The sequence below is a fragment of the Dipodomys spectabilis genome, unplaced genomic scaffold (assembly GCF_019054845.1).
Source record: "Dipodomys spectabilis isolate Male_0828 unplaced genomic scaffold, ASM1905484v1 ptg000250l, whole genome shotgun sequence".
In the NCBI taxonomy this organism is placed as follows: domain Eukaryota; kingdom Metazoa; phylum Chordata; class Mammalia; order Rodentia; family Heteromyidae; genus Dipodomys; species Dipodomys spectabilis.
Window position 1 is genome coordinate 835,393 of NW_024870927.1, and position 22,188 is coordinate 857,580.

At 36.9% G+C, this 22,188-nt stretch overlaps 1 protein-coding gene and 1 long non-coding RNA gene across 3 annotated transcripts; both read right to left on the reverse strand.

The window, feature by feature from the left end:
• Positions 1-381: 381 nt before the first annotated feature.
• On the reverse strand, positions 382-22,104 carry Aspa (aspartoacylase). 2 transcript variants are annotated; one of them, XM_042699431.1, is made up of 6 exons: positions 21,696-22,103; positions 16,725-16,920; positions 14,917-15,010; positions 7,315-7,422; positions 4,044-4,153; positions 382-1,763 (listed from the first exon to the last, which is right to left on the reverse strand). In XM_042699431.1, the coding sequence occupies exons 1-6, from the start codon at positions 21,929-21,931 to the stop codon at positions 1,566-1,568; spliced, it is 942 nt and encodes a 313-aa protein (XP_042555365.1). In that variant the 5' UTR covers positions 21,932-22,103; the 3' UTR covers positions 382-1,565. The 2 variants fall into 2 exon arrangements, with proteins under 2 accessions (XP_042555365.1, XP_042555366.1); XM_042699432.1 differs by lacking the exon at positions 382-1,763 and adding an exon at positions 1,788-1,983 and having other exon boundaries at positions 21,696-22,104.
• Positions 3,496-3,871, reverse strand: LOC122124838. Its single transcript, XR_006150671.1, has 2 exons — positions 3,831-3,871; positions 3,496-3,677 (listed from the first exon to the last, which is right to left on the reverse strand). It is a non-coding gene; the product is annotated as an uncharacterized LOC122124838 (long non-coding RNA).
• Positions 22,105-22,188: the final 84 nt, after the last annotated feature.

The window sequence follows — 22,188 nt, forward strand, 5'->3', positions numbered from 1 at the left end:
CCAGACTTCAGGCCCTACAACCGGACCCCCCAAAAAACAAAAACAAAACAAAACAAAACAAAAAAAAAACACAACTCAAAGTGCCTGAACTGGTGAAGCAATGAGTTATAGACTGAAGAAATATCTGACTAGAAATACTGAAGACTATCAAGACCAACTCAGAGAAAAGAAGACTTAATAAAATAATCCTCAAACTTGCACCTCATAAGTTTGTAAATACATTTATAAAAATTGATCGAAGAATAAAGTTTTCTTGCCAACATTTACATCTGGCAAAAAATGACCCACAGAAAGTGAACTCTGAAATAAAATGAAATGTTAAGAATGGGAGAAGGAAGCTTATAAAACATAACACAGGAAAGCTAATTGACAAAATTTTACTACAATATTCAGAAAAAAGTGTTTATTCTAACAAAACAATTCCATAATGCACAAAATAGATGCTTAAAATTTATAAAGCATTTAATTGTGTTCTATTTAACATTGACTATGGATTGAAATTGGCTTAAGGTCATTTACCCTAGAAGAATGAAATACATGCATATATTTCCAGATAATGTTAGTATTTTTGATAAACACATTGGAATTCATGAACAATACACTGGTTCCATTTCTTGGGGGAAAAAACACTCCTTTCTTGACTTCTGTTGCCATAGAGGGAGAAGGAGGTCATTTTAGAGGATGAGAGAGGGCATGGGCAGGTTTCAGCTGCAGGTATTTGAGGAGAAGAAGCATGGGAAGCCAGGAGTTTCAACACTTAAGAAAGCTTCATGAAAGCTCTTATTTGCAAACTAGAGCCATGAGTCTGGGCCATGTCTCCACTGGCACCCACAGCTCTCTCTAATTGATAGTGGTTACTAGAGATCAGTGACTCCTCAACTTCAGTTGATGATTAGGGTGAGCGAGTCCTTTCAAAATGACAAGTGACAGCTGTTAGAAATATGCCTTTTCCAAATTTTCCACCTTGAGAAGGATGTTTAGAGATAGTAGCTTCTCAAGGGGCATGTGAGATACCGAGTTTCTTGATGTAGTCCTAATTTTTCTTGGCCATGTCACCTATAGAAGATTATTTTAAAATCTCCTATAGGTATCCCAAGTATTGTTAAAAGTTTATAGACTGTATATTTAATATAGTCATTAGATATGAAAATTGCAAAAAATAGCAAGCCAAAGCCATTAGTTTCCAGTAGTACTTACATATTACTTAAAACAAACATGAAATACTCTGTTTCATTTTGTGTTCAAGTTGATAACTTCCATATAGTATTTTTTCAATTTTATATTTGTTTATGAAGGTTGTTTATGAAGAATGTTAAACTACCAAAATGGGTTGAAATATGAAGCACACTTCTTTGGAAAACTATGTCCATAGAGTATGATGCTTTTAGAAGACACTCGTTAATTTATTCTTTGCTTTAAGAGACTGGTCTGGACGCTTACTGTACAAGAGTCTGGGCTAGGTGCTATGTGGATGGATGTGAAAGGGCACAATCCTGCTCTTGAGGAAATTACAGAGTTGTAGGGCTTTTCAAGATACCCTATAATAAGTGAGCTAGCAGTGATTTCTAGTGGAAAGCATAGCAAATACTTTTTGCATTGAGTGTTAGTTTAGTCGTCTTTGCAAAAGCTTCTTTCTTTTCATAATAAGCAGCCTCATTCACAAATACAGGGTACACAGTACAGTCTCCACCCAGTGGAATAGTCTTTCCATCAATAGTCACAAACACAGGATCTCCAGGGTGCAATGGTTTCCAGTCTTGATCCTCTCAGGAGAAATTAAGATAAATTACCTTTGGCTTTCTTCCTACTTAAAAATTTTCTGTCAGACTCCATTACAAAGCTAGCATATAGCTATGTATCCTCATATTACATGTGATGTTAGCTGGAACGTTTTGCACCATGATTTGGCCATTGTACACCAATGTCATAAGACCACAGGATTTCCAGAACAATTGTTCTCCTACTTGGGTGCATGCAAATCGCCTGGAAGATTAAAATGCAGATTCTGACTCTATAGATAGTCGGGGTAGTGCCTGAGATTTTGTATTTCTAGCATTTCCCAAGAGCATCAGCATTCGCCTTACCTGAGAGTTTGTTAACAAAGCAGAATTACAATTCCCACTGCTGACATACTAAATAATATTCTTCATATGAAAAATCTGTCAGCAATTCATATGCAGAATAGGAACATAGAAGAAGAAATGTGGAGCTGGGAATGTCACTCAGTGGTAGAGTGCTTGCCCTGCATGCATAAGGCCCTGGATTCGATTCCTCAGCACCTCAGAAGCCGCAAAAGCCAGAAGTGGTGCTATGACTCAAGTGGTAGAGTGCTAGCCTTGAGCTAAAGAGCTGAGGGACAGCGCCCAGGCCCAGAGTTCAGGCCCCAGACCAAAAAAAAAAAAAAAAAAAAAAAGAAAAGAAAAAGAATTGCATCACAGGGATTTTCTCAACCATAGTTGCACATGATAATGCCTTGGGATATTAATATGCCCTAACATGGATTACAGGGTCTGACCTAATCTCATCAAATTAGAATTAAAAGAGTGACTTGAAGTTGGGACCTGGTGACTCATACCTATAATCCTAGCTACTCAGGAGGCTGAGATCTGAACATCAAAGTTCAAAGCCAGAGCCAACAAGAAAGTCCTTGAGAGTCTTATCCACTTAACCACTAAATAAAACTGGAAATGGAGCAGTGAGTTAGTGGAAGAGTGCCAGACTTGAATGGAGAAAGCTAAGGGACAATGGTCAGGCTCAGTATAGTACAACAGAAAAAAAGAGAATGATGTGATTTTTTAATAATTAAATTGTAATAGTTTTAATGTATTGATTTAAATAAAATTGACATTTAGTAAATTCTTAAATAAAAATTTATTTTAAGATATTGTATAGACTTCTTTATGGATTTATCTGTGCTTTCTTTCATTTCTTCAAAAAATGGATTTCAAAATTTTTCATTGAGCAAAATCCACTTGTTTTTGTGTGTAGTCCTATATGCAATCAGTATAAATAATTAAGCTGGACATGGTGGTGCATGTCAGTAATCTCACATGCTTGGGAGGTAGAAGCAGAAGGATCCTGTCTTGCCATAGTTATTGAAAGCCTATCTTTAAAACAGCAAAGCATATTGGTGTTACTTTTCAAATAAATGAACAGAAATGTTTTTAGAAATGCATAACTGACAATGGCCCATGTACATGGAAAAATATAGTATCTACAAAAGCACAGGGTCTAGTTTTATATCTATGTATAAATTTTCAATGTGCCTAATAATTTTAGACTGCTGTGAGTGGCAGATGAAAATAATAAAATATCAGGTGTATAAAAACAACAACAACAAAACAATGGAGCCAGGAACATGGCTCAAGTGGTAGAGAGCTTGTCTAGTATGTATAAGGACCTGTGTTCAATTTCCAGTACTGTAGAAAAAACAAAACAATGTACCTAAAACATCATTTCATAGAGATCTGTCAAAAAAGAGATAATTTCACTTCATGTTGCTCATTTATATTTAATATCTAATTTTTTTGTAAGTCTTAGGAATTGAGAAGGTTGGTATGGCCTGTAGAACCACTGGACCAGTGGTTTTCAGCCAGAGGTGTGCCTAGGACCCATGGAGGAAGGTTCCATACGCATATGGCTAGTTCCATTTGCAGAGACTCATAGTGCAGTGCTGCCTAGAAGTGAACATACCAACATTACTAGATGACTTCATTTGATTCCCTGTCTCTGCTTTGATTAATCAAATCAGAATTGCTGGGGATGGAACCTGGGAACCAGGTTTTTTTGTGCCATTACTGAGACTTGAATCCAAGGTTTTATGCTCTCACCTGGCTCTTTCGCTCAAGGCTGGCTCTCTACCACCTGAGCCACACTGTTGTTTTGGGATTTTTGCTTGTTAATTGGAAATGAATCTCACAGACTTTCTGCTCCGGCTGGGTTTGAACTTCAATCCTCAGATCTCAGCCTCCTGAGTAATGGATTACAGGTGTGAGCCACTGGTGCCCGGCTATTTTCAGTTTTACAAAAGTAGCAAATATTACCTGCAGATTTGGGTGGATGAGGGCAGCAATCTCTCCACTTTCATTCCTGGGATAATCGACCTTGTCCATTATTTTATATACCTCAACAGAACACGGAGGAAATTCTTTTCCTATGGAAAAAATGTATTATTAGCAACTTAAAAAGTACCCTATAGCTGGGTGCTTAAGGCTCACATCTATAACCCTGGCTACTTAGGAGGCTGATATTTGAGGAATTGCAGTTCAAAGCCAGCCTTGGCAAGGAAGTACATGAGACTCATATCTCCAATTAATCACTAAAATAGACAGAAGTGGAGCTGTGGCACAAGTGAGAGAGCTCTAGATGAGTAAAAAAAGTTCAGGACTGTGCTCAGGCCCTGAGTTCAAGTCCCAGACCAACACATGCACGTGTCCTGTGTGTGTGCGCGCACACACGTGCGCACACACACACACACACACACACATACACACAGAATACTCCTAGAAAGGAAATAGATACTTTAAAGAAGAACAGCAACAAAACCACAAAGATAGATAATAGGAGAATACAACAGGTTTATTTAAATATGTTTCATAAATAAGAAACGAAAAGATGTTCTGGAATTATTCCTCTCAGAACTCTTTCCAGAAATGAACTGATGGACAAAATAGAATTGGAAAAGCCAGTGTGGGAGCTAAAACACTAGGATTGTGAGTCAGGACTTCTGGACTTTATTCTCTTGTCTGTATCACCTTTTCCTCCCATTGCTGTGTAATCTCTAGATGTTCTAGTGGCTTGCTTTCATGTCTTGACTGATGAAGGTTTAGGTTTGCTTCTCTCAGAAGTTCTTCCATGAATGCCAGTCAGCTAGGGCTTCTGCCTAGTGGTTCTGTGTGTTCAGTACACTAGGCATTTGGCTAGTTTGTGAACAGCTTGTTCTCAGAATACAGTACTGCCTGGCAGGGGAGTTTAACTTACAAAAAAAAAAAAAAAAACCATGGCAAATGTCCAGCTCATGTTCTGGACTGGCTTTGCTAATTTCTGACTGCCTTGCTTATGGATTTAGGGTAAGCTGTCAGGCAGCTAAAAGCTGTGTTATGAGATGGCCTCACCCGTATGTCTGGCATCTGGTATGTATGAGTTTTCCATTGTATGAGTTTTCCATTGTAGGACCTTTCCTTATTCAGCAGGCTCTTGTGGATTGACTTAAATCATGATGGTATAGGTTTGGGAGAGCAGTAAGAGAGCAAGTCACAGGTGCAAGTCTTTTGCAAGCCTATTCAGTGGCATAAAAGTCAGATTCAAGGGATAGAGAAGAACTGCTGGGTTTTTGCAGAGACTGAAAGCGGGCTGTTGGAGTTACCACTACTAATGCCTATGGGAGCATACTATGGACTGTGATTTTTAAACTATGTCTAATTGTGGCCTTCTGGGTGGATGTCATTTCTTATCGTATCATTGTAGATCCACATTGTTTGAGGATGCTGTATGTGTATGTGGTGACTGTCCCAATCCTGGTTTCAATATACAGGACAGAACCTGTCCCTAGACTTGGAAGGCAATAGCTGATGTTCAGTTTCTATGACTACGTACCAAAGACTGCCAACCACAGAAGATCCTGTGCTCACAGGGGCTGCACATCTAAAGTTTAGCAATTACATTCTCTCCAGGCACCAGACTCCACACTAGCACTGTTGCTGCAATGACTTCTTAATGAAATGCTACAACTCAGCCTATTGCTCTTATGTGATGTTGTTACAATTGAAAAGTAAACTTTTCTTATAATTAATAGACTCTATAGTGTGCTTTTTTTAGATATACTGAATAAATAAGAGTTCCAAACACCAACTTCTCTACCAGTCTCTATTTACTTGTTAATTATAGAAATATTCAACAAGAATAATGTATTAATGATAATACAATACATGATTATATTAGTCTTGTTGAATAACAGAGTGAGCCTTGTTTATTCCTCTCTTCCTTAGACATTACTGTAATCTGTTGGTGTGTTCAAAAATTTATTGTATATTTTAGCATATATGTATATGTATTCTAGTAAGTGATTATGTATGTATACATATATGTATGTATGCACGTATTTGTTTTTAAGACAAGTTTTTACTATATAGCCCAGCTAGCCTCAAACTTCTATGTAGTCCAAGCTGGCCTTGAACTCTGTGTCCTCTTGCCTCAGCCTCCCAGAACTGGGATTATTTACATATGCCACCATGCCCAGTTTAGTAGTATTATTTTAAAGCAAATCAACATACTATATTCTGTGGCCTGCAATTTGTTTTCTTTTAATTATAATGTGTTTTGAATATTATTCCACATTAGTTTATTATAAATTTTAATACCTAATGGACATTTGAGTTATTTTCATTGTTGTACTGTTATGAACAGAGTTGTAATAACCACTCAGTGTATATTTGGGTATACATATACTTGTGAAACTTCTGGGTCCCACTTGTGCATCTTAATTAGTAAATACTATAAAATTGACCTGTAAAGGGTCTTTTATTTATTTTATTTCTCCAGCAGGTAGCAGGTAATGAGAGTAACTTATCATTGGATTTTAATATTTTCCCAATGTAATAAAGAAAAATGTTATTTTAATTTACATTCCTCTGGTTATTTACAATGTTGAAAATTTCTTCTTATGTTTATTGGACAGTTGTATTTCCTAGTCTTTTTGTGCTTTTTTATTTTTATTTTTTAAATTTAAATTTTAATTTTTTGTGAACTTACTGTACAGATTTTTGTGCTTTTTAAAATGACAAGTTATAAGGAAACTTGACTCTGGGTAGCTGCTCTACTTAAATATCCTACGGTCACTGAAGAATTTCTGAAGTAGAGAAGATTTAAGAAGAGAAGAAGGAGAGAATACAGTCATGAATCCAATGTATTTCCTACAAAATTAAGAAAACTGAGAGAAGAGGTGGGTAGGGGAGGGATGAGTGAAAATATTGACATTGATCAAAATATACTGTACTTATTTGTACAATTACTTAAAGACAATAAAAAAGTAAATGTGTCTTATGTAGCACATAAAAAAGCATTTAAGAGCCAGGTTAGGTAGCATATACTTCTAATCTCAGGTCTTGGGAGACTGAGGCGGGAGGATCATAAGTTTGAGGCTAGATGGGCTACATGGTGACACCTTGTTTCAAAAAATAATCTAAGACAAATTTGACCTAGATTCCAATTCCCATTTCAGTGTTTATTAAGTTACACACTCATATATACACACATTCTGATGGCCAAGTGATGTTCAAATACACATCAAGAAAATGATTCTCATTCACCACATACCTTCATTAAAATTGCATATAAAATCAAGAGCATGTTTAATCATTTTTCTCATTTGATCCAAAATATCAGCTCTCAGAACACCTTGAGGCTGGGGACCAACTTCTATACCTAGGTACAGTAAGTGATATAATCAAGTATTAGAACATTCTGTAAACTGGAACATTTTATTTTATTTATTTTTTCTCTTTTGTGTTGTCAGAGTGATGTACGGGGGGCTACAGTTATATAACTAAGGTAATAAATACATTTCTTGTCAAACTTGTTACCCCTTTCTTCATTTTCCTCCTACTTTGCCTCTCCCCCTTCCCCAAGTGGAACATTTTAATATATAAAGATCTAGAATCTCATTGTTAAACACTTTTTCAACGGTAAAACATTTAGTATTATAGAAAATATTTGAAATATAGTGTTAGACAATAAAGGAACATTTATATATTCAAATAACACAAATAGCAAATAAAGACTAGGAGAGAATATAGAAAAAACATAGAATTGTGTTTAACTGTGAAGAATTCAGAGACACTTTTTAAAAAAATTTTCCTTCAATATTGTCAAAATATCAAAAGTTCATAATATAGTAAAAGAGGTAAACAAAGTTAGGTTGAAAAAGTTAATAGGTGACCACAAAGACAACTGACCAAGACCTAACACTTAGTTTGACAGGAGGAAGGACATCTATTTAGTCTTTGAAATCTAGCTAGATGAGCCACAGTCATGAATTTTGACATGATAAGTGATCTTGAAGCGATTTTTTTGTCCTTAATATAATTCATCCTGATAATATAGTACAACTAATTTAATTTTCTGTAGAAAAAAGTAGTTGTTTAATCTATCTCCAATAAAACGAGTCTGTATTATCAAGTCTATTTCCCATGGTTGTTAAACATGCATCTTTACATCTACAAAACATTCTCTCTCAACCATTTGTCTTGTTCCTTTCCTATTAAAGTCTCCCACAAAGTCAGTGCTCCAATCATTACCTTTTTTTTAAATTGTGCCTATATTGGTGCTTGAACTCAGGGCTTAGCTGCTCTCCATTAGCTTTTTTTTTCTTAGCTTAAAATTTTTTTTTATTGTAAAGATATTGTACAGAGGGGTTACAGTTACATGAGTAGGGCAATGAGTACATTTCCTTTTGAGCATTGTTACTCCCTCCTTTGTTTTTCCCCTACCATCCCTTCCCTCCCCACCTCCCCAACTCCTCCCTTACCCTCCCCAAAATTGTCAAGTTCCTTTTCAACATAGTGTCTTGTACATCTCATTGTTACAATGGACCAACCTGTATCCTTGTTTCAGCATTTTGTTATTTCCCTTTCCCTCACCAAGTTAGAAAAATTTATATACAAGATGCAGGGCACCAGAACCAAATACAGTGAAAACAGGGGTTATACCATTGGGGAAGAATATACAAAAGAAAAAAAATCATAGTACATTGTAAGTACATTAAAAACAACAGCAACAAGGATAAAACCTCTTGTGTTCCTATCTTGGGGTTCATTTCACTTAGCATCATCTTAAATGGTTATATGTGCATAGCTTTTGAGCCTTTCTACTTGTCTGGTGAGATTATCCTAGACATATACTAGTTATTGCAAATAAGGGAACCAATAGGATCTATGTTTCTTTGGGCCTGGCTTACTTCACTTATATAATTTTTTCCGAATCTTTCCATTTCCTAAAAAACATGGCGGTGGCATTCTTTTTGATGGAGGCATAGAATTCCATTGTGTGTGTGTGTGTGTGTGTGTGTGTGCACATGCGTGCGTGCATGTGTGTGTGTGTGTGTGTGTATGTGTGTGTATCACATTTTCTTGATCCATCCACCTATCAAGGAGCATCTGGGTTCAACTATGGTGAATAATGCTGTGATAAACATAGTTGTGCTGGTAGCTTTAGTATGGCCTTGTTTATGATCGTTTGGGTAAATGCCCAAAAGTGGGATTGCTGGGTCATAGGGGAGCTCTATGTGTAGTCTTTTACCCTTGGCTTTTTTGTTCAAGGCTGGCAGTTTACACCTCGAGCCACAGTTTCATTTCTGGCTTTTTTGTAGTAAATTGGAGATAAGAGTCTAGGAGGCTGCAATGCTTGGAAAGAAATGTACGCATTATCCTGCCCATGTAATTGTAACCCCTCTGTACAGTATGTTCACAAATAAAATAAAATTAAATTAAAAAAAAAAGAGTCTCATGGACTTTTCCTGCCTGAACTGGCTTTGAACCACAACCTCAAATCTCAGCCTCATGAGTAGCTAGATTTGTAGGCATGAGTCACTGGCAGCCAGCCCTTTTTCTATTTTTTTTCAAACTTATCATCCAGTATAGTATCACCAATTTTCATTCTCTTTTCTTTTATGCCTTTCCTATTTCTGTTCACAAAACATTACTATTTTTTTTCCTTATCATGATTTTTAAAATTGTTGTGTTTAGCTTCATGTGCCTAGGGACGTTTAAATATATGGTATCATATATGCTGGTAAGGTATGTATCTGTGCATAAGTGATTAGTTAACTGTATTCTTCTGGGTGAAGACCCAACCCCTCCCTATTGGTGCACAGCATCTTGCTTTCTACCTAGGACTGACCATTTCAAACCTCAGTCTTCTCTAAAGACATGAATCCATAGAATACTTGTGGCTGCAGATATTTCAAAATGGCTTAAACTATAATGTAAATCATGTATTTTGTGTAAATTTATTTGTAAAAATGTATTTTTACTTTATATCTTGTATAAACACACAGACATTGTGTTCATGGCTATGTCTGCATGTATAGTGTACACGATGTGGTTTGCCTATTCCAAATTCCTTCCTCATTACTCCTGTTTATTTATTTATTTATTTTTTTGGGTCCGGTCGTGGGGCCTGAACTCTGGGCCTGGGTGCTGTCCCTCAGCTCTCAGCTCAAGGCTAGCGCTCTACCACTTGAGCCACAGCGCCACTTCCGGCTTTTTTTTTCTTTTTGCTTATGTGGTGCTGAAGAATTGAACCCAGGGCCTCAGGCATGCAAGGCAAGCGCTCTACCACTGAGCCACCTTCCCAGCCCCATTACTCCTGTTTAATAGGATCATAATCTGTTAGGTAGTCAATCTTCAAGTTACATGAACTTCTCTTCAGCTCAAGACTAAATATTGAATGGTTCAACTTAATCATAGTAATTCTGACACTTTGGTGATTGATTGAAGAATGAATGTATGGCCCAGTTATGCCCAAGGTGACAAAATGAAAGAGATGTAGGGTAGTTGTTTAGAGTTTCCTTTATTATATCTTGTCATATTGTTGTATGAATCTTGGAATCACAGTGGACATCGCATGCCACAGAGCCACTAAAGACACACCAAATGTGGTAGACCAGAAAGATAAAAGAAACCTAGTCCCTTGTGTTGAAATATTGGGTAAAACAATACATTTATCTTATTGTTATGCCATTTTGGGTTACAAGCAGCCAAAAGTGTTCTATGTATTCTTGTCTTCACAGGGCAAGAGCTGTGGTATTGTGGTATGGTCAGTCCTATTTAGAGAGTAAGAAGCTATTGACAGGTATTCTTGGATGCTTTAATCAGAACAAAAGGTTAGTGAAGTTTTATATTCTCACTGTGAGTGGTTGGGTGGTCATATTTTCTAAGCTAAAAATTATCTTTAATGTAAGATCTTATAGTGCTGTAAATGTTTATGTAGAGTGGCATAGTTGAATGGAGGGAAGGAAAAATGATGATAAAAAATTAATGTTGGGTGCCAGTGGCTTATGCCTGTAATCCTAGCTACTCAGGAGGCTAAGATCCGAGGATCATGGCTGAAGGCCAGCCTGGGCAGGAAAGTCCATGAAACTCTTATCTATGATAACCACCAAACAGCCAGAAGTGGAACTGTAGCTCAAGGATGGTAGCGCAGTAGCCCTGAGCAAAAAACCTTAAGGATAGCACTAAGGCCCTGACTTCAAGCTCCAGGACCAGCACAAAAATAAAATAAGATGAAATAACTATTGAATCTCAAGTGAGATCATTGCCAATCTGAGAAAGTCAAGAGAAGTTGTATCTAGTCATGTTTCTATGTGTGTACATGTGTGTGTTTGTGACAGTTCTGGAATGATCATGAGGCTGGTTACAGCAAACTGCTGCTTTCTAGAACAAAGTTTAGTGACTGAGAATGATCCTGTTAAATTTCAACTACTTTGGAATTAGAATGGTCCTTGTAGGTGACTAGTAGAAATGGATGATAGCTTATAAGGGGTAAAGGTCTTAGTGTATTATGAAATGTTGAATCAAAAGCAGTGTCCTGATGTGAAGTGTTTATAATTCAATGGGTAAGTATGCCATAAAAGGACTCCAAATCAAGTTACAGAGAAACAGAGAATGTGTAATATTTCTAATGATTTATAATCAGTAGCAATTATAATTCCTCATATTGAAATGTTTTAAACATTTGACTCTATTTGTCAGGGCCAAAAGTAGCAGCAGATATTTGTTGTAGCTCAGAAGAACATTGGAAAGTAGATCTGTGGCTCAAGTGGTAGAGTGTAGCCTTGAGCACAAATGAGGCTCAGGGACAGTACACAAGCCCTGAGTGCAAGCCCCAGGACTGGCAAAAAAAAAAGAACAACATTGACCTTAGGTATCATAGAGCAAAATTGATCTTCAGAGTTTGGAAATCTTAGGGCTGAATAGATGGCCCAAGTGGTAGACTACTTGCCTAGAGAGTAAGAAACTCTAATTTCAGTACTAAAAGAATGAAAAAAGAAAAAAAAAAGGTTTGGAAATCCTTTGCTTTTATTTGGTATCAAAAAGAGCCATAATTCTATTCCACATTTATTATTCTTATTGTTGTTGTTATTTTGCTAGAAATCTAATTGAAGTCCTCATATATGCTAGGCAGGTTCTCTTTCACATATCTAGCCCTATCTTACTTTGTTAAGGCTTTAAAAAATTACAACTATGTATTTGGATATTTAGGCTATATTATGTGCCTATATTTGGATATATTCTCCAATTACATTTGATATTGAATTAATTCACTTAATTATGCAACAAAACATCACCTCTTAAACAACTAGGATTACTTAAAAAGTTTTTCAATTGTTTACATTAGTTACCAACAAATTACTCATTATAAAACTGAGAGGGGAGGGAAGAGATGGTAGGGGAAAAACAAAGGTGGGTATAACAATGCTTGATAGGAAATGGACTCCTTACCTAGCTCATATAACTGTAACTCCTTTGTACAGTATCTTTACAAAATATATATGTATATATATATATATATATAAAGAGAAAAAAAATAGCAATCTTAAGTATGGTGTAGTCTGCAGATGATTAACTCATGAAGGTGTCTCAGGAAGAGTGTGGAATGACTCTGTATTGGCCGTGATCCCCTCTGTAGTAAGTGACCTGGTTGGCTGTTAGTTGTATCATTAGATACTATTTTTTATTTTTATTTATTTATTTATATTGTGAAAATACCATACAGAGGGGTTACAATTACATGGGCAAGGTAATGAGTACATTTCTTATCAAGCATTGCTGTCTCCTCCTTTAATTTCTTTTTTTTTTCCTTTTCTTTTTTTTTTTTCCAGTTGGCCATGGGGCCTGAACTCTGATCCTGGGCGCTGTCCCTCAGCATTTCAGCTCAAGGCAAGCATGCTACCACTTGAGCCACAGCACCATTTCTGGCTTTTTTTTTGCTTATGTAGTCCTGAGAAATTGAACCCAAGGCCTCATGCATGTAAGGCAAGCACTCTACCACTGAGCCACCTTCCCAGCCCCTAGATACTAATTTCTTTAAGGGAAAACTACATGGCTTCTTCACCACTACATCCTCAGTACCACAATAAATACCTGTGTAAAGTCTGGAGTAATAATTCTGGGAGTGGAATCAGAGTAGATTCTATATGGAGGCAGTATTTCACTTAAATCTTGGGAATTTGTCATTTGAACAACTGAACAGTAATAACAAAGGTGATTATATGAACAAAGCAGAAAGCTACTCAAAGAAGCTAAGGAAATTAAGTACAGTTAGAGCCTGCCTCAAGTTAATGTGCTTCTTACTTGTCAGTCAAACATTATGGTAAGCAAGACAGCTATAATTTTTCTTGTGTGGTAACACTAGAGCTTGAACACAGGGCCTCTTGCTCTCTCTTTTGGCATTTTTCCCTCATGGCTTGTGCATTACCACTTCATCCACACTTCTAGCCTAACTTTTTTTCTGGTTAATTGGGAGGCTTTCAGACTTTTCTGCCCAGGCTGTCTTTGAATGGCAATTCTCAGATCTCAGCTCCTAAGTAGCTTGGATTACAGGATTACAATCATTGGCATCTGGTGCATGAATATTTTTAAAAAATTATTTTCTTGTCAGGAACCAGTAATCCTACCTACTGAGGCTGAGAACTAAGGATTTCAGTTGGAGGCCAGCCCAGGCAGGAAAATCCATGAGACTCTTCTTTTTTTTTTTTTTGTCGGTCTTGGGTTTTGACCTCTGGGCCTGGGCACTGTCCCTCAGCTCTTCAGCTCAAGGCTAGCGCTCTTTTGAGCCACAGTGCCACTTCTAGCTTTTTCTGCTTATGTGGTGCTGAGGAATTGAACCCAGGGCCTCATGCATGCAAGGTAAGCACTCTACTACTAAACCACATTCCCAGACTCTTTTTTTTTTTTTAAATTAAGGTTTTTATTCTGAGAATACTGTACAGAGGAGAGGTTACAGTTACATGAGCAAAGTAATGAGCACATTTCTTATCAAGCATTGTTATCTCCTCCTTTGTTTCCCCCCTACTATCCCTTTCCTTCCATCTCCACAACTACACTCCTCCCCTCCCCCCCATGCCCTAATCACACACCCGCCTAAATTGTAAAGTTCGTTTTTCAACATAGTGTCTTGTATATTTCATTGTTGCAGTGGGTCAATATGTATCCCTGTTTAAACAAGTTGTTTTTTCCCTTCCCTCCCCCAAATTATACCAACATCAAATACAGTGAGAACAAGGGTTATATTGTGGGGGAGGGACACACAAAGCAACAACAAAAAAAATCACTTGGTACCTTATAAATATGTTAGAAGCAATAGCAAGAAAGAAAAAACCATTTGTGTCCTTATCTTGGGGTTCGTTTCACTTGATATCATCTTATCTGACCTTTTCTGCTTATCTCAGACATATACTAGTTATTGCAAATAAGGGAAACCATGTTTATTGCAGCATTATTTACCATAGCTTGATATGGAACCAACCTAGATGCCACTCGGTAGATGAATGGATCAAGAAAATGTGGTATATAAACAAAATGGAATTCTATGCCTCCATCAGAAAGAATGACATTGCCCCATTTGTTAGGAAATGGAAAGATTTGGAAAAAATTATATTAAGTGAAGTAAGCCAGGCCCAAAGAAACATAGGTCCCATAGTTTCCATGTGACTCTTATCTCCAATTAGCCACCAGAAAACTGGAAGTGGCGCTGTGGCTTAAAGTGGTAGAGCACTAACGTTGAGTGAATAAAGCTCAGGGAAGGTGCCCAGGCTCTGAGTTCAAGCCCCAAAACCAACAAAAAATAAAATAAGAAAAATTATTTTCTCAGAATTTCACATAGGACAAACTTTATTCACCACTAGGAAATATGACTTACCAACAGGATGCTTGGCTATAGAACGAGTAGTTGCATATTTGAGGGAAGGATGTTCAATGAGATATACATAGCAAGGTAATGGAGCCAAAGAAGTCTGAGAAAAATTTAAAATGCATTTCTTATTATATAAACAACATATGCCATTACTGTTAGTAATGTCTTCAATATATTTTACTTTACCTATTACTATTAGCCAGAGAGCTTTATGAAACACACTGTGAAACCCACAGCTTGGAAAACACATGAACCAATTATATATAAAATCAGATTATATATTGCTTTTTAAATGAAATGTACACAATAATTCTCTAACACAATGGTTAAAGAATATGTAATAAATTTCCCTTCCAAATAGATTCAGTTATTTTTGGTAACCTTGCTACTTAGTGTAGTATTGGTCTCTTAAAGAATATTATTTTTTTCTGGAAGTCCAGGTTTTTACAGATGTTGGGTGTTTCCTCTCTTCTGCTTCTAAGAATTTGAGTCAGGCCTCTTGGTTTTGGTAATATAAGCCATGCTACTTCCATGTTGGGAACCAAAGCATCAAGCTTTCTTCTCAAATGACAGCTGCATGATCTCCCATTTTCTTTAGAACCACTATCTAGTTATTGTCAAAACTCAAGAGAAATCAATATAATAAACTTTATATAGGCTGCTATGTTGAATACTTCATTAGTACACTAATTACATAAAATGAGCAGTAAGATTTGGGAAGATTAATTCCTTTTTTTCCCCTGCCAGTCCTGGAGCTTGAACTCAGGGGCCTGGGTGCTGCTCTTGAGCTTATTTGCTCAAGGCTATAGCTCTACCACTTGAGCCACAGCTCTACTTTGGGCTTTTTTTGGTGGTTAATTGGAGATAAGCGTACCCATGGACTTTCCTACTTTGGCTAGCTTCAAATTGTGATCCTTAGATTCTCTTGAATGGTGAAGATTACAGGTATGAGCCACTAAAGCCTGCCACAATTAGTGTCTGGTCCAAGTTTCTAATAGATAAGAAAGCCAAGATGTGAACTTGCATTCTCCTGGCTACATGGATCAACCTTTTCTAGTAAATTGTACTAGTTTTCAGGAAGGAAGGGTGTCTACTATATAGAAATAAACACACAATCCATTATTTGTATTTCTGCTCCATTATTTTTTCTTTTTCCCTTTCTTTCTTTCCTTCTTTCTTCCTTTCTTTTTGTTGGTCATGGGGCTTGAACTCTGGGCCTGGGCACTGTCTCTCAGCTCTTCAGCTCAAGGTGAGTGCTCTACCACTTGAGCCACAGCGCCACTTTCATCTTTTTTTTCTGTTTATGTGGTGCTGAGGAATCGAACCCGGGGCTTCAGGCATGAGAGGCAAGCACTCTACCACTGAGCCACCTTCCCAGCCCCTGCTCCATTATTTTTTCTAGCAAGTTTTCTTTAGCTTTAGGCACTGGGTTACTGATACTGTCATCTCACAGATTTCTGAGGCCTAAAATAATGAACTATATGAAGTGTGTACTGAAAGATCAGACATACATTTGGGAGTGTCTGGATTAAATGGAGATAAGGACAAGGCTAAAAACTTGTTATCGCTGGTTTTTTAACCAACATTAAATGATACTTCCTTGAACTTTGCCTGAGTGTTGTCCCTGAGTTCTTTGGCTCAAGACTACCACTTTGAGCCACAGCACCACTTCCAGGTTTTGAGTGGTTCATTGGAGATAAGTGTCTCAGGGACTTTCTTACCAAACCTGGCTTTGAACCACAATCCTCACATCTCAGCCTCCTGAGTAGTCTCATGCTAACTTATAAATTAAAAATTAAAAATTGACATTTTACCTTAATATAATGAAACATCTGAATTAAAAAGTCATTCCTGGAATCTTCAAGAATAAGAGTACATCCCATGTTAGAAGTAGTGTTATGAAGGTCAAAAATAATGTCATAGGAATTTTCACTATTTTTCGGACCAAATAAATGATTTATTTCTTGAGCCCTTCTCACTTCATATGGCAAATCTTCAGAAACTTTTTTGCTGTTTTGAGCAGAAAGGAAAAGATTAACAATGCCTGTGGCTAAGATAACATAACTATACAATAATTTGACAGTGTACAAAGAATGGTTGCTATAGTTTTAAGATGAAAAAGCTGGGTGCCAGTGGCTCATGCCTGTAATCCTCGCTACTCAGGAGGCTGAGATCTGAGGCTCGCAGTTCAAAGCCAGCCTGGGCAGGAAAGTCTGTGAGACTCTTATCTCCAATGAACCACCAGAAAACTAGAAGTGGCGCTGTGGTAGAGTGCTTGCTTTGAGCTGAAGAGCTGAGGGACAGTGCCCAGGCCCGTAGTTCAAGCCCCACAACTGAGAAAAAAAATCTGTGAGAGAAGGAAAAACATATCTGAAACATTTATTTATTTATTTATAAGGTTGATACTGGGGCTTGAACTCAGGGATTTGAGCTTTTGCATAGCTTTTGTGCTCAGGCTAGAGCTCTACTACTTGAGCCACATATCCACTTGTAGCTTTTTACAGACTATTTTTGAGACAAGCGACTCTCAGATTTGTCTGCCTGGACTGACTCTGAACTTCAATTCTCAGATCTTAGCCTCTTGAATAGTGAGGATTATAGGTGTGAGTCACCAGTATCTACCATACCTAAAACCTTTATAAATTAAACAATATACTTCTTTCTCTAATTGCTTCTACATAACTAATATCATTTTGACAGGGTTACAAAATGATAGGTTCATGTATATGGCATGTCACAGGTAGAACATTTCAAACAATTTATCATTTAACTTCAATACCAAGCAAATGTTATATATTAATTTGATTAACAGTTTCTTAGTAGTTATAGTAGGCTAGTTATATTTGTGGGGAAAATGCCATTGAATGTACATTTCCTCTTTTCTGTAGCTAAATTGAGTGAACAAAACAGCCAAGCTTAGGTGCTCACATCATCTTAATTACATTTTTTGTGCCTATCTTGTGGCTTAAACTCAGGGCCTGTCCCTGAGCTATTTTGCTCAAATTAGCACTCAACCACTTGAGCTACAGCTCTACTTCCAGCTTTTTGGTGGTCAATTGGAAAAGGCTTATGGACTTTTCCTACCTGGATTGGCTATGAACCTTGATCCTCAGATCTCAGTCTCCTGAGTAGCTAGGATTATAGGTTAAATAACCCATGCCAGGCCTTAACTGAATATTTTAAATTGAGATCTAATTAGATACATACATATGTATATTTTTCTGTGGTGAGGGTTAGTAAGTTAATGATTATCATTATGCTCTTAAATGGATCCCTATTCATCTTTTCCTCACCTCTGGCAATGGTTAGGATAATTTTTAAATTACTGTGCATGACAATACCTTAAATTTATTTTTCCTTATGACATTATTACAATTTCATATAGTTCAATTTATTCAATGCCTTGGTTATTTTGCTTGTATTTTCAAGGGGTTGGTTTATATCTAAGTATTTCTTCTTTGGAATGCAATCAAGAATAAGGAGCAACAATTCTGGGACTATAGAAGAAGCTTGTGGTACTGATGAAATTATAGAGCTATTGAACCAGTCTGGGTCTGTCTGCCATTGGACTTATTGCTTGTGACCAAGAATTTCTTATTTGCTTAAGCTACTATTCTTGTGGTTTTATTTGCAACCAGACATGATTACTAATGTAATATCTATTTATCTATCTATGTGCATTTAAAAGTTAATAGAACAAGCCCATGAGGTCACCCCATAAATATTTACTTCTACAATGGTCTATCTCATTTGAATAATGGTCCTATTTCCTACTAAGTTGCTCAGAGTCAAGGTTTAGAATTTTGAAAGACTATGGACACCTTTCACTTCCCATCTCTAGAGTTTAGGTATTATTGGAAGAATCCTAAAGAATGAGGCTGAAAGAATAGACAGGGATTAGATTCTAAAGAACATCACTAAATTACATATACTCTTTAAAGGAATTGTGTGTGTGTGTGTGTGTGTGTGTGTGTGTGTGTGTGTTTATGCTGGTCCTGCAGCCTGAACTCAGGGCCTGGGTACTGTCCTTGAGCTTTGGCTAGTGCTATACCACTGGAACCACAGCTCCACTTCTGTCTTTTGGTGATTAATTGGAGATAAGAGTCTCATGGACCTCCTGCTCAGGCTGGCTTCAAACCATGATCCTTAGATCTTAGCCTCTTGATTAGCTAGGATTACAGGCACAAGCCATTAATGCCTGATGGATGGGAAATTTTAAGGGAATTTCAGCAATGGAAGAATATAGTTGCATGTTTGGATGATACTTGTAGCTAGCATATAGATGATGGATGGCAGGAAGAACTGGAGTAAAACTGGAAACAGAAATCCTATCAGAGGCTATTTTAACTGTCCACAGAAAAAATAAACTAAGGTAATGACAAGAAGACTACCTTTGTGAGATTCTTGTAAAGAATACTTGAAAGAGCAGAGTGTTGGTGGTTCAGACCTATAATCCTAGCAATTAAGGAAGCTGAGCTCTGAGGATCAAGGTTCAAAGGTAGTCTGGATAGATAAATCTGTGAGACTGTTATCTTTAGTTAACTAGCAAAAAAGCCATGGGGCAGGGGAAGGTTTGGCTGAGTGAGAATCTAAAGCCCTGAGTTCAAGCCCCAGTACCAGCACCAAAAGAAAAAGTACTTGGGAGCACTTACTGATCCACTAAACATGAGAGTTGAACACAAAGACTCTAAGAGGATTTCTATAGGTGATTTTTGTGGGTAATGGTGCCATCGTTGAAGTAAGAATTCTAGGAAAATTAGTAAATTTGGGAGAGGGCTAATAGAGAGATGGACTGGTTTATTTATCTCATTTTGATAGCTACCCTTTGAGAGAACTGTCTAGCCTGTGAGTAAAGAATAAGAAAGAAGCCGGGCGCTGGTGGCTCATGCCTGTAATCCTAGCTACTCAGGAGGCTGAGAGCCGAGGATCGTGGTTCAAAGCCAGCCTGGGCAGGAAAGTCTGGAAACTCTCATCTCCAATAAACCACCAGAGAACCGGAAGTGGCACTGTAGCTCAAGTAGTAGAGTGCTCATCTTGAGCTAAAGAGCTGAGGGACAGCTCTCAGTCCCAGAGTTCAAGCCCCATGACCGACAAAAAAAAAAAAAAAAAAGAATAAGAAAGAATGTGATTTCAATTTAAAATATTGCTGTCATTGAAAGGCATGACATTGGTTGTTTATAATAAGAAAACCCAGTCTGTTCCAGAGTTATTTGGGAAATTAATATGCTGATTAAAAGTTATTCTTAGCTGGCACTGTGGCTCCTAGCTCCCCAGAAGGCTGAGATCTGAGGATAGTGGTTCAAAGCCATCCTGGGCAGGAAAGTCTGTGAGACTTTTATCTCCAATTAACTACCAAAACCCAGAAATAGAGCTGTGGCTCAAGTGGTAGAATGCTATCCTTGATCAAAAAAGCTCAAGGACAGCACCCAGGCCCTGAGTGCAAGCCCCAGGATCTGCATGCACACACACACACACACACGCACACATACACACACACACATTTACACTCATGTTATTCTTATTTTATATTCCATATGCATATATGGAAATACCAAAAAGGAGCAGGAATAAACAGTAAAAAATAATGTATTTAAAAAGTAAGAGTTATTCTTCAAAAATGTTACTTGTAATATATGAGTTAGTTAATAGCTATTTTATGCTAATGAACATTAGTAATGTGGATGTAATCATAAAGATACACCTATAAAGATGTTGAATTTCTGAAATTATGAATTTCTCAAATTATGATTTGACACACAAAGTATGGCTACTGTATAATTTCTCTGGAAAGCATATATATATATTTGTGCTAAAAGAAGCATTTATTGTTTGTTCTGAAGTGAGATTAAACCTAAGGAATTCTTAAACTCCAACTAATGCTTATTAGAAAGCAAGTAAGTAAATGAAGCAGTACATTTAGTTGTTACAATGTCTTATATCATAGCTAGTAACCTGTCAACCCTTTGAGGATAAAAACCATTTTATGCTTCCACAGTGTTTGACACAGAATAGGTGTTTAATTCTTTTAGGTAAATGAAAGAAGTAGCAAAAGGCTTATGTCATAGCAGCTACTGTTACGTAAACAAAGGCAATATAATTAGCAAGTAACAAACCAGACTATTATTCTTATATACACTGTCCACAGTGTATTGTAAATCAGCTATAATTCAAATGCAGAAAGTTCAAGGAAAACGTCTTTAGCATTCATTATTCTCATCTGCAGCAATCCACAATCGGAGATAAATATATCTGCTCCTCAGGCCACAGAGTAGTTTTCTGGCAATGGATACTTAGTCATGCTTTCATTCAACAAATGTTAATTTAAACATCACCTTTTTAACAACTAGGACTTTATGGATATCATAAACATAGTTGTAAGAAAAGATAGCACTGAATTCTTTAAAATGCTAACAAACATGTACATGAGCAGAGTGGTCAAACACTAATTTAGTGAAAAGTATTATTAAATCTGTGTCTTTAAAGATATGATTTTAAATAACAGACTTCGCCATTTATTTTCTTAAATTTTTTGGACTTCATTTAAAAACAAAACAGTGAAGAATAGCCACATGCTTTAAAAAGTCTGTGAAAGGGCAAACAAATGCCCAGTTTTGTTAATTGTGTAATTCACAATGCAGCATCAATAAAGTGAAAGTGATTTTATTCACTATAGCCATGATATTTATGAACATGGATATTGATCATATGCATATGTAAGCTCACTTTCAAACACCTACCACTTTTCCCACACGTATAGTCACACACAATACAAAACAAAATCTTACCCAAGATTTTCAAAGTCAAAAGCACGATTCAGGTCACAGTCAATGTATCTGGTACACTTCTCCACTGCTCTTGGGTTGGTAATAAAGGGTTTCACTTCCAAACCTGTTCTCTGAATTTCAGCACCATTCTCTAGCCAGTGCTTAACTAGAAATACTCCTGTTAGCTCATTTCCATGAGTTCCTCCAAAGATGGCGATCTTTTTTATGGGTTCTTCAGTGAAGTCACAAGAGGTCATTTTACTATGCAATTTTCTCTGATTTCTACAATTCAGAAGAGAGGAGATTAAAGAATGCTTATTTTCCCAAGAAAAGTTTAGAAACTTAGGTCTAAATGAGACATTAGCCAAAGTGAAAAGCACAGACAGCTTTCCCTTAAGTGGAATATCTAAAAAGTTTTCTGTTACAAGTTCTGAGCTCTGTTTATTATATGGGCACTTCCTTCTGTAGTCCTGCCCTTTACCATATTTGGGTTAAAATATGCAAAGATAAACTA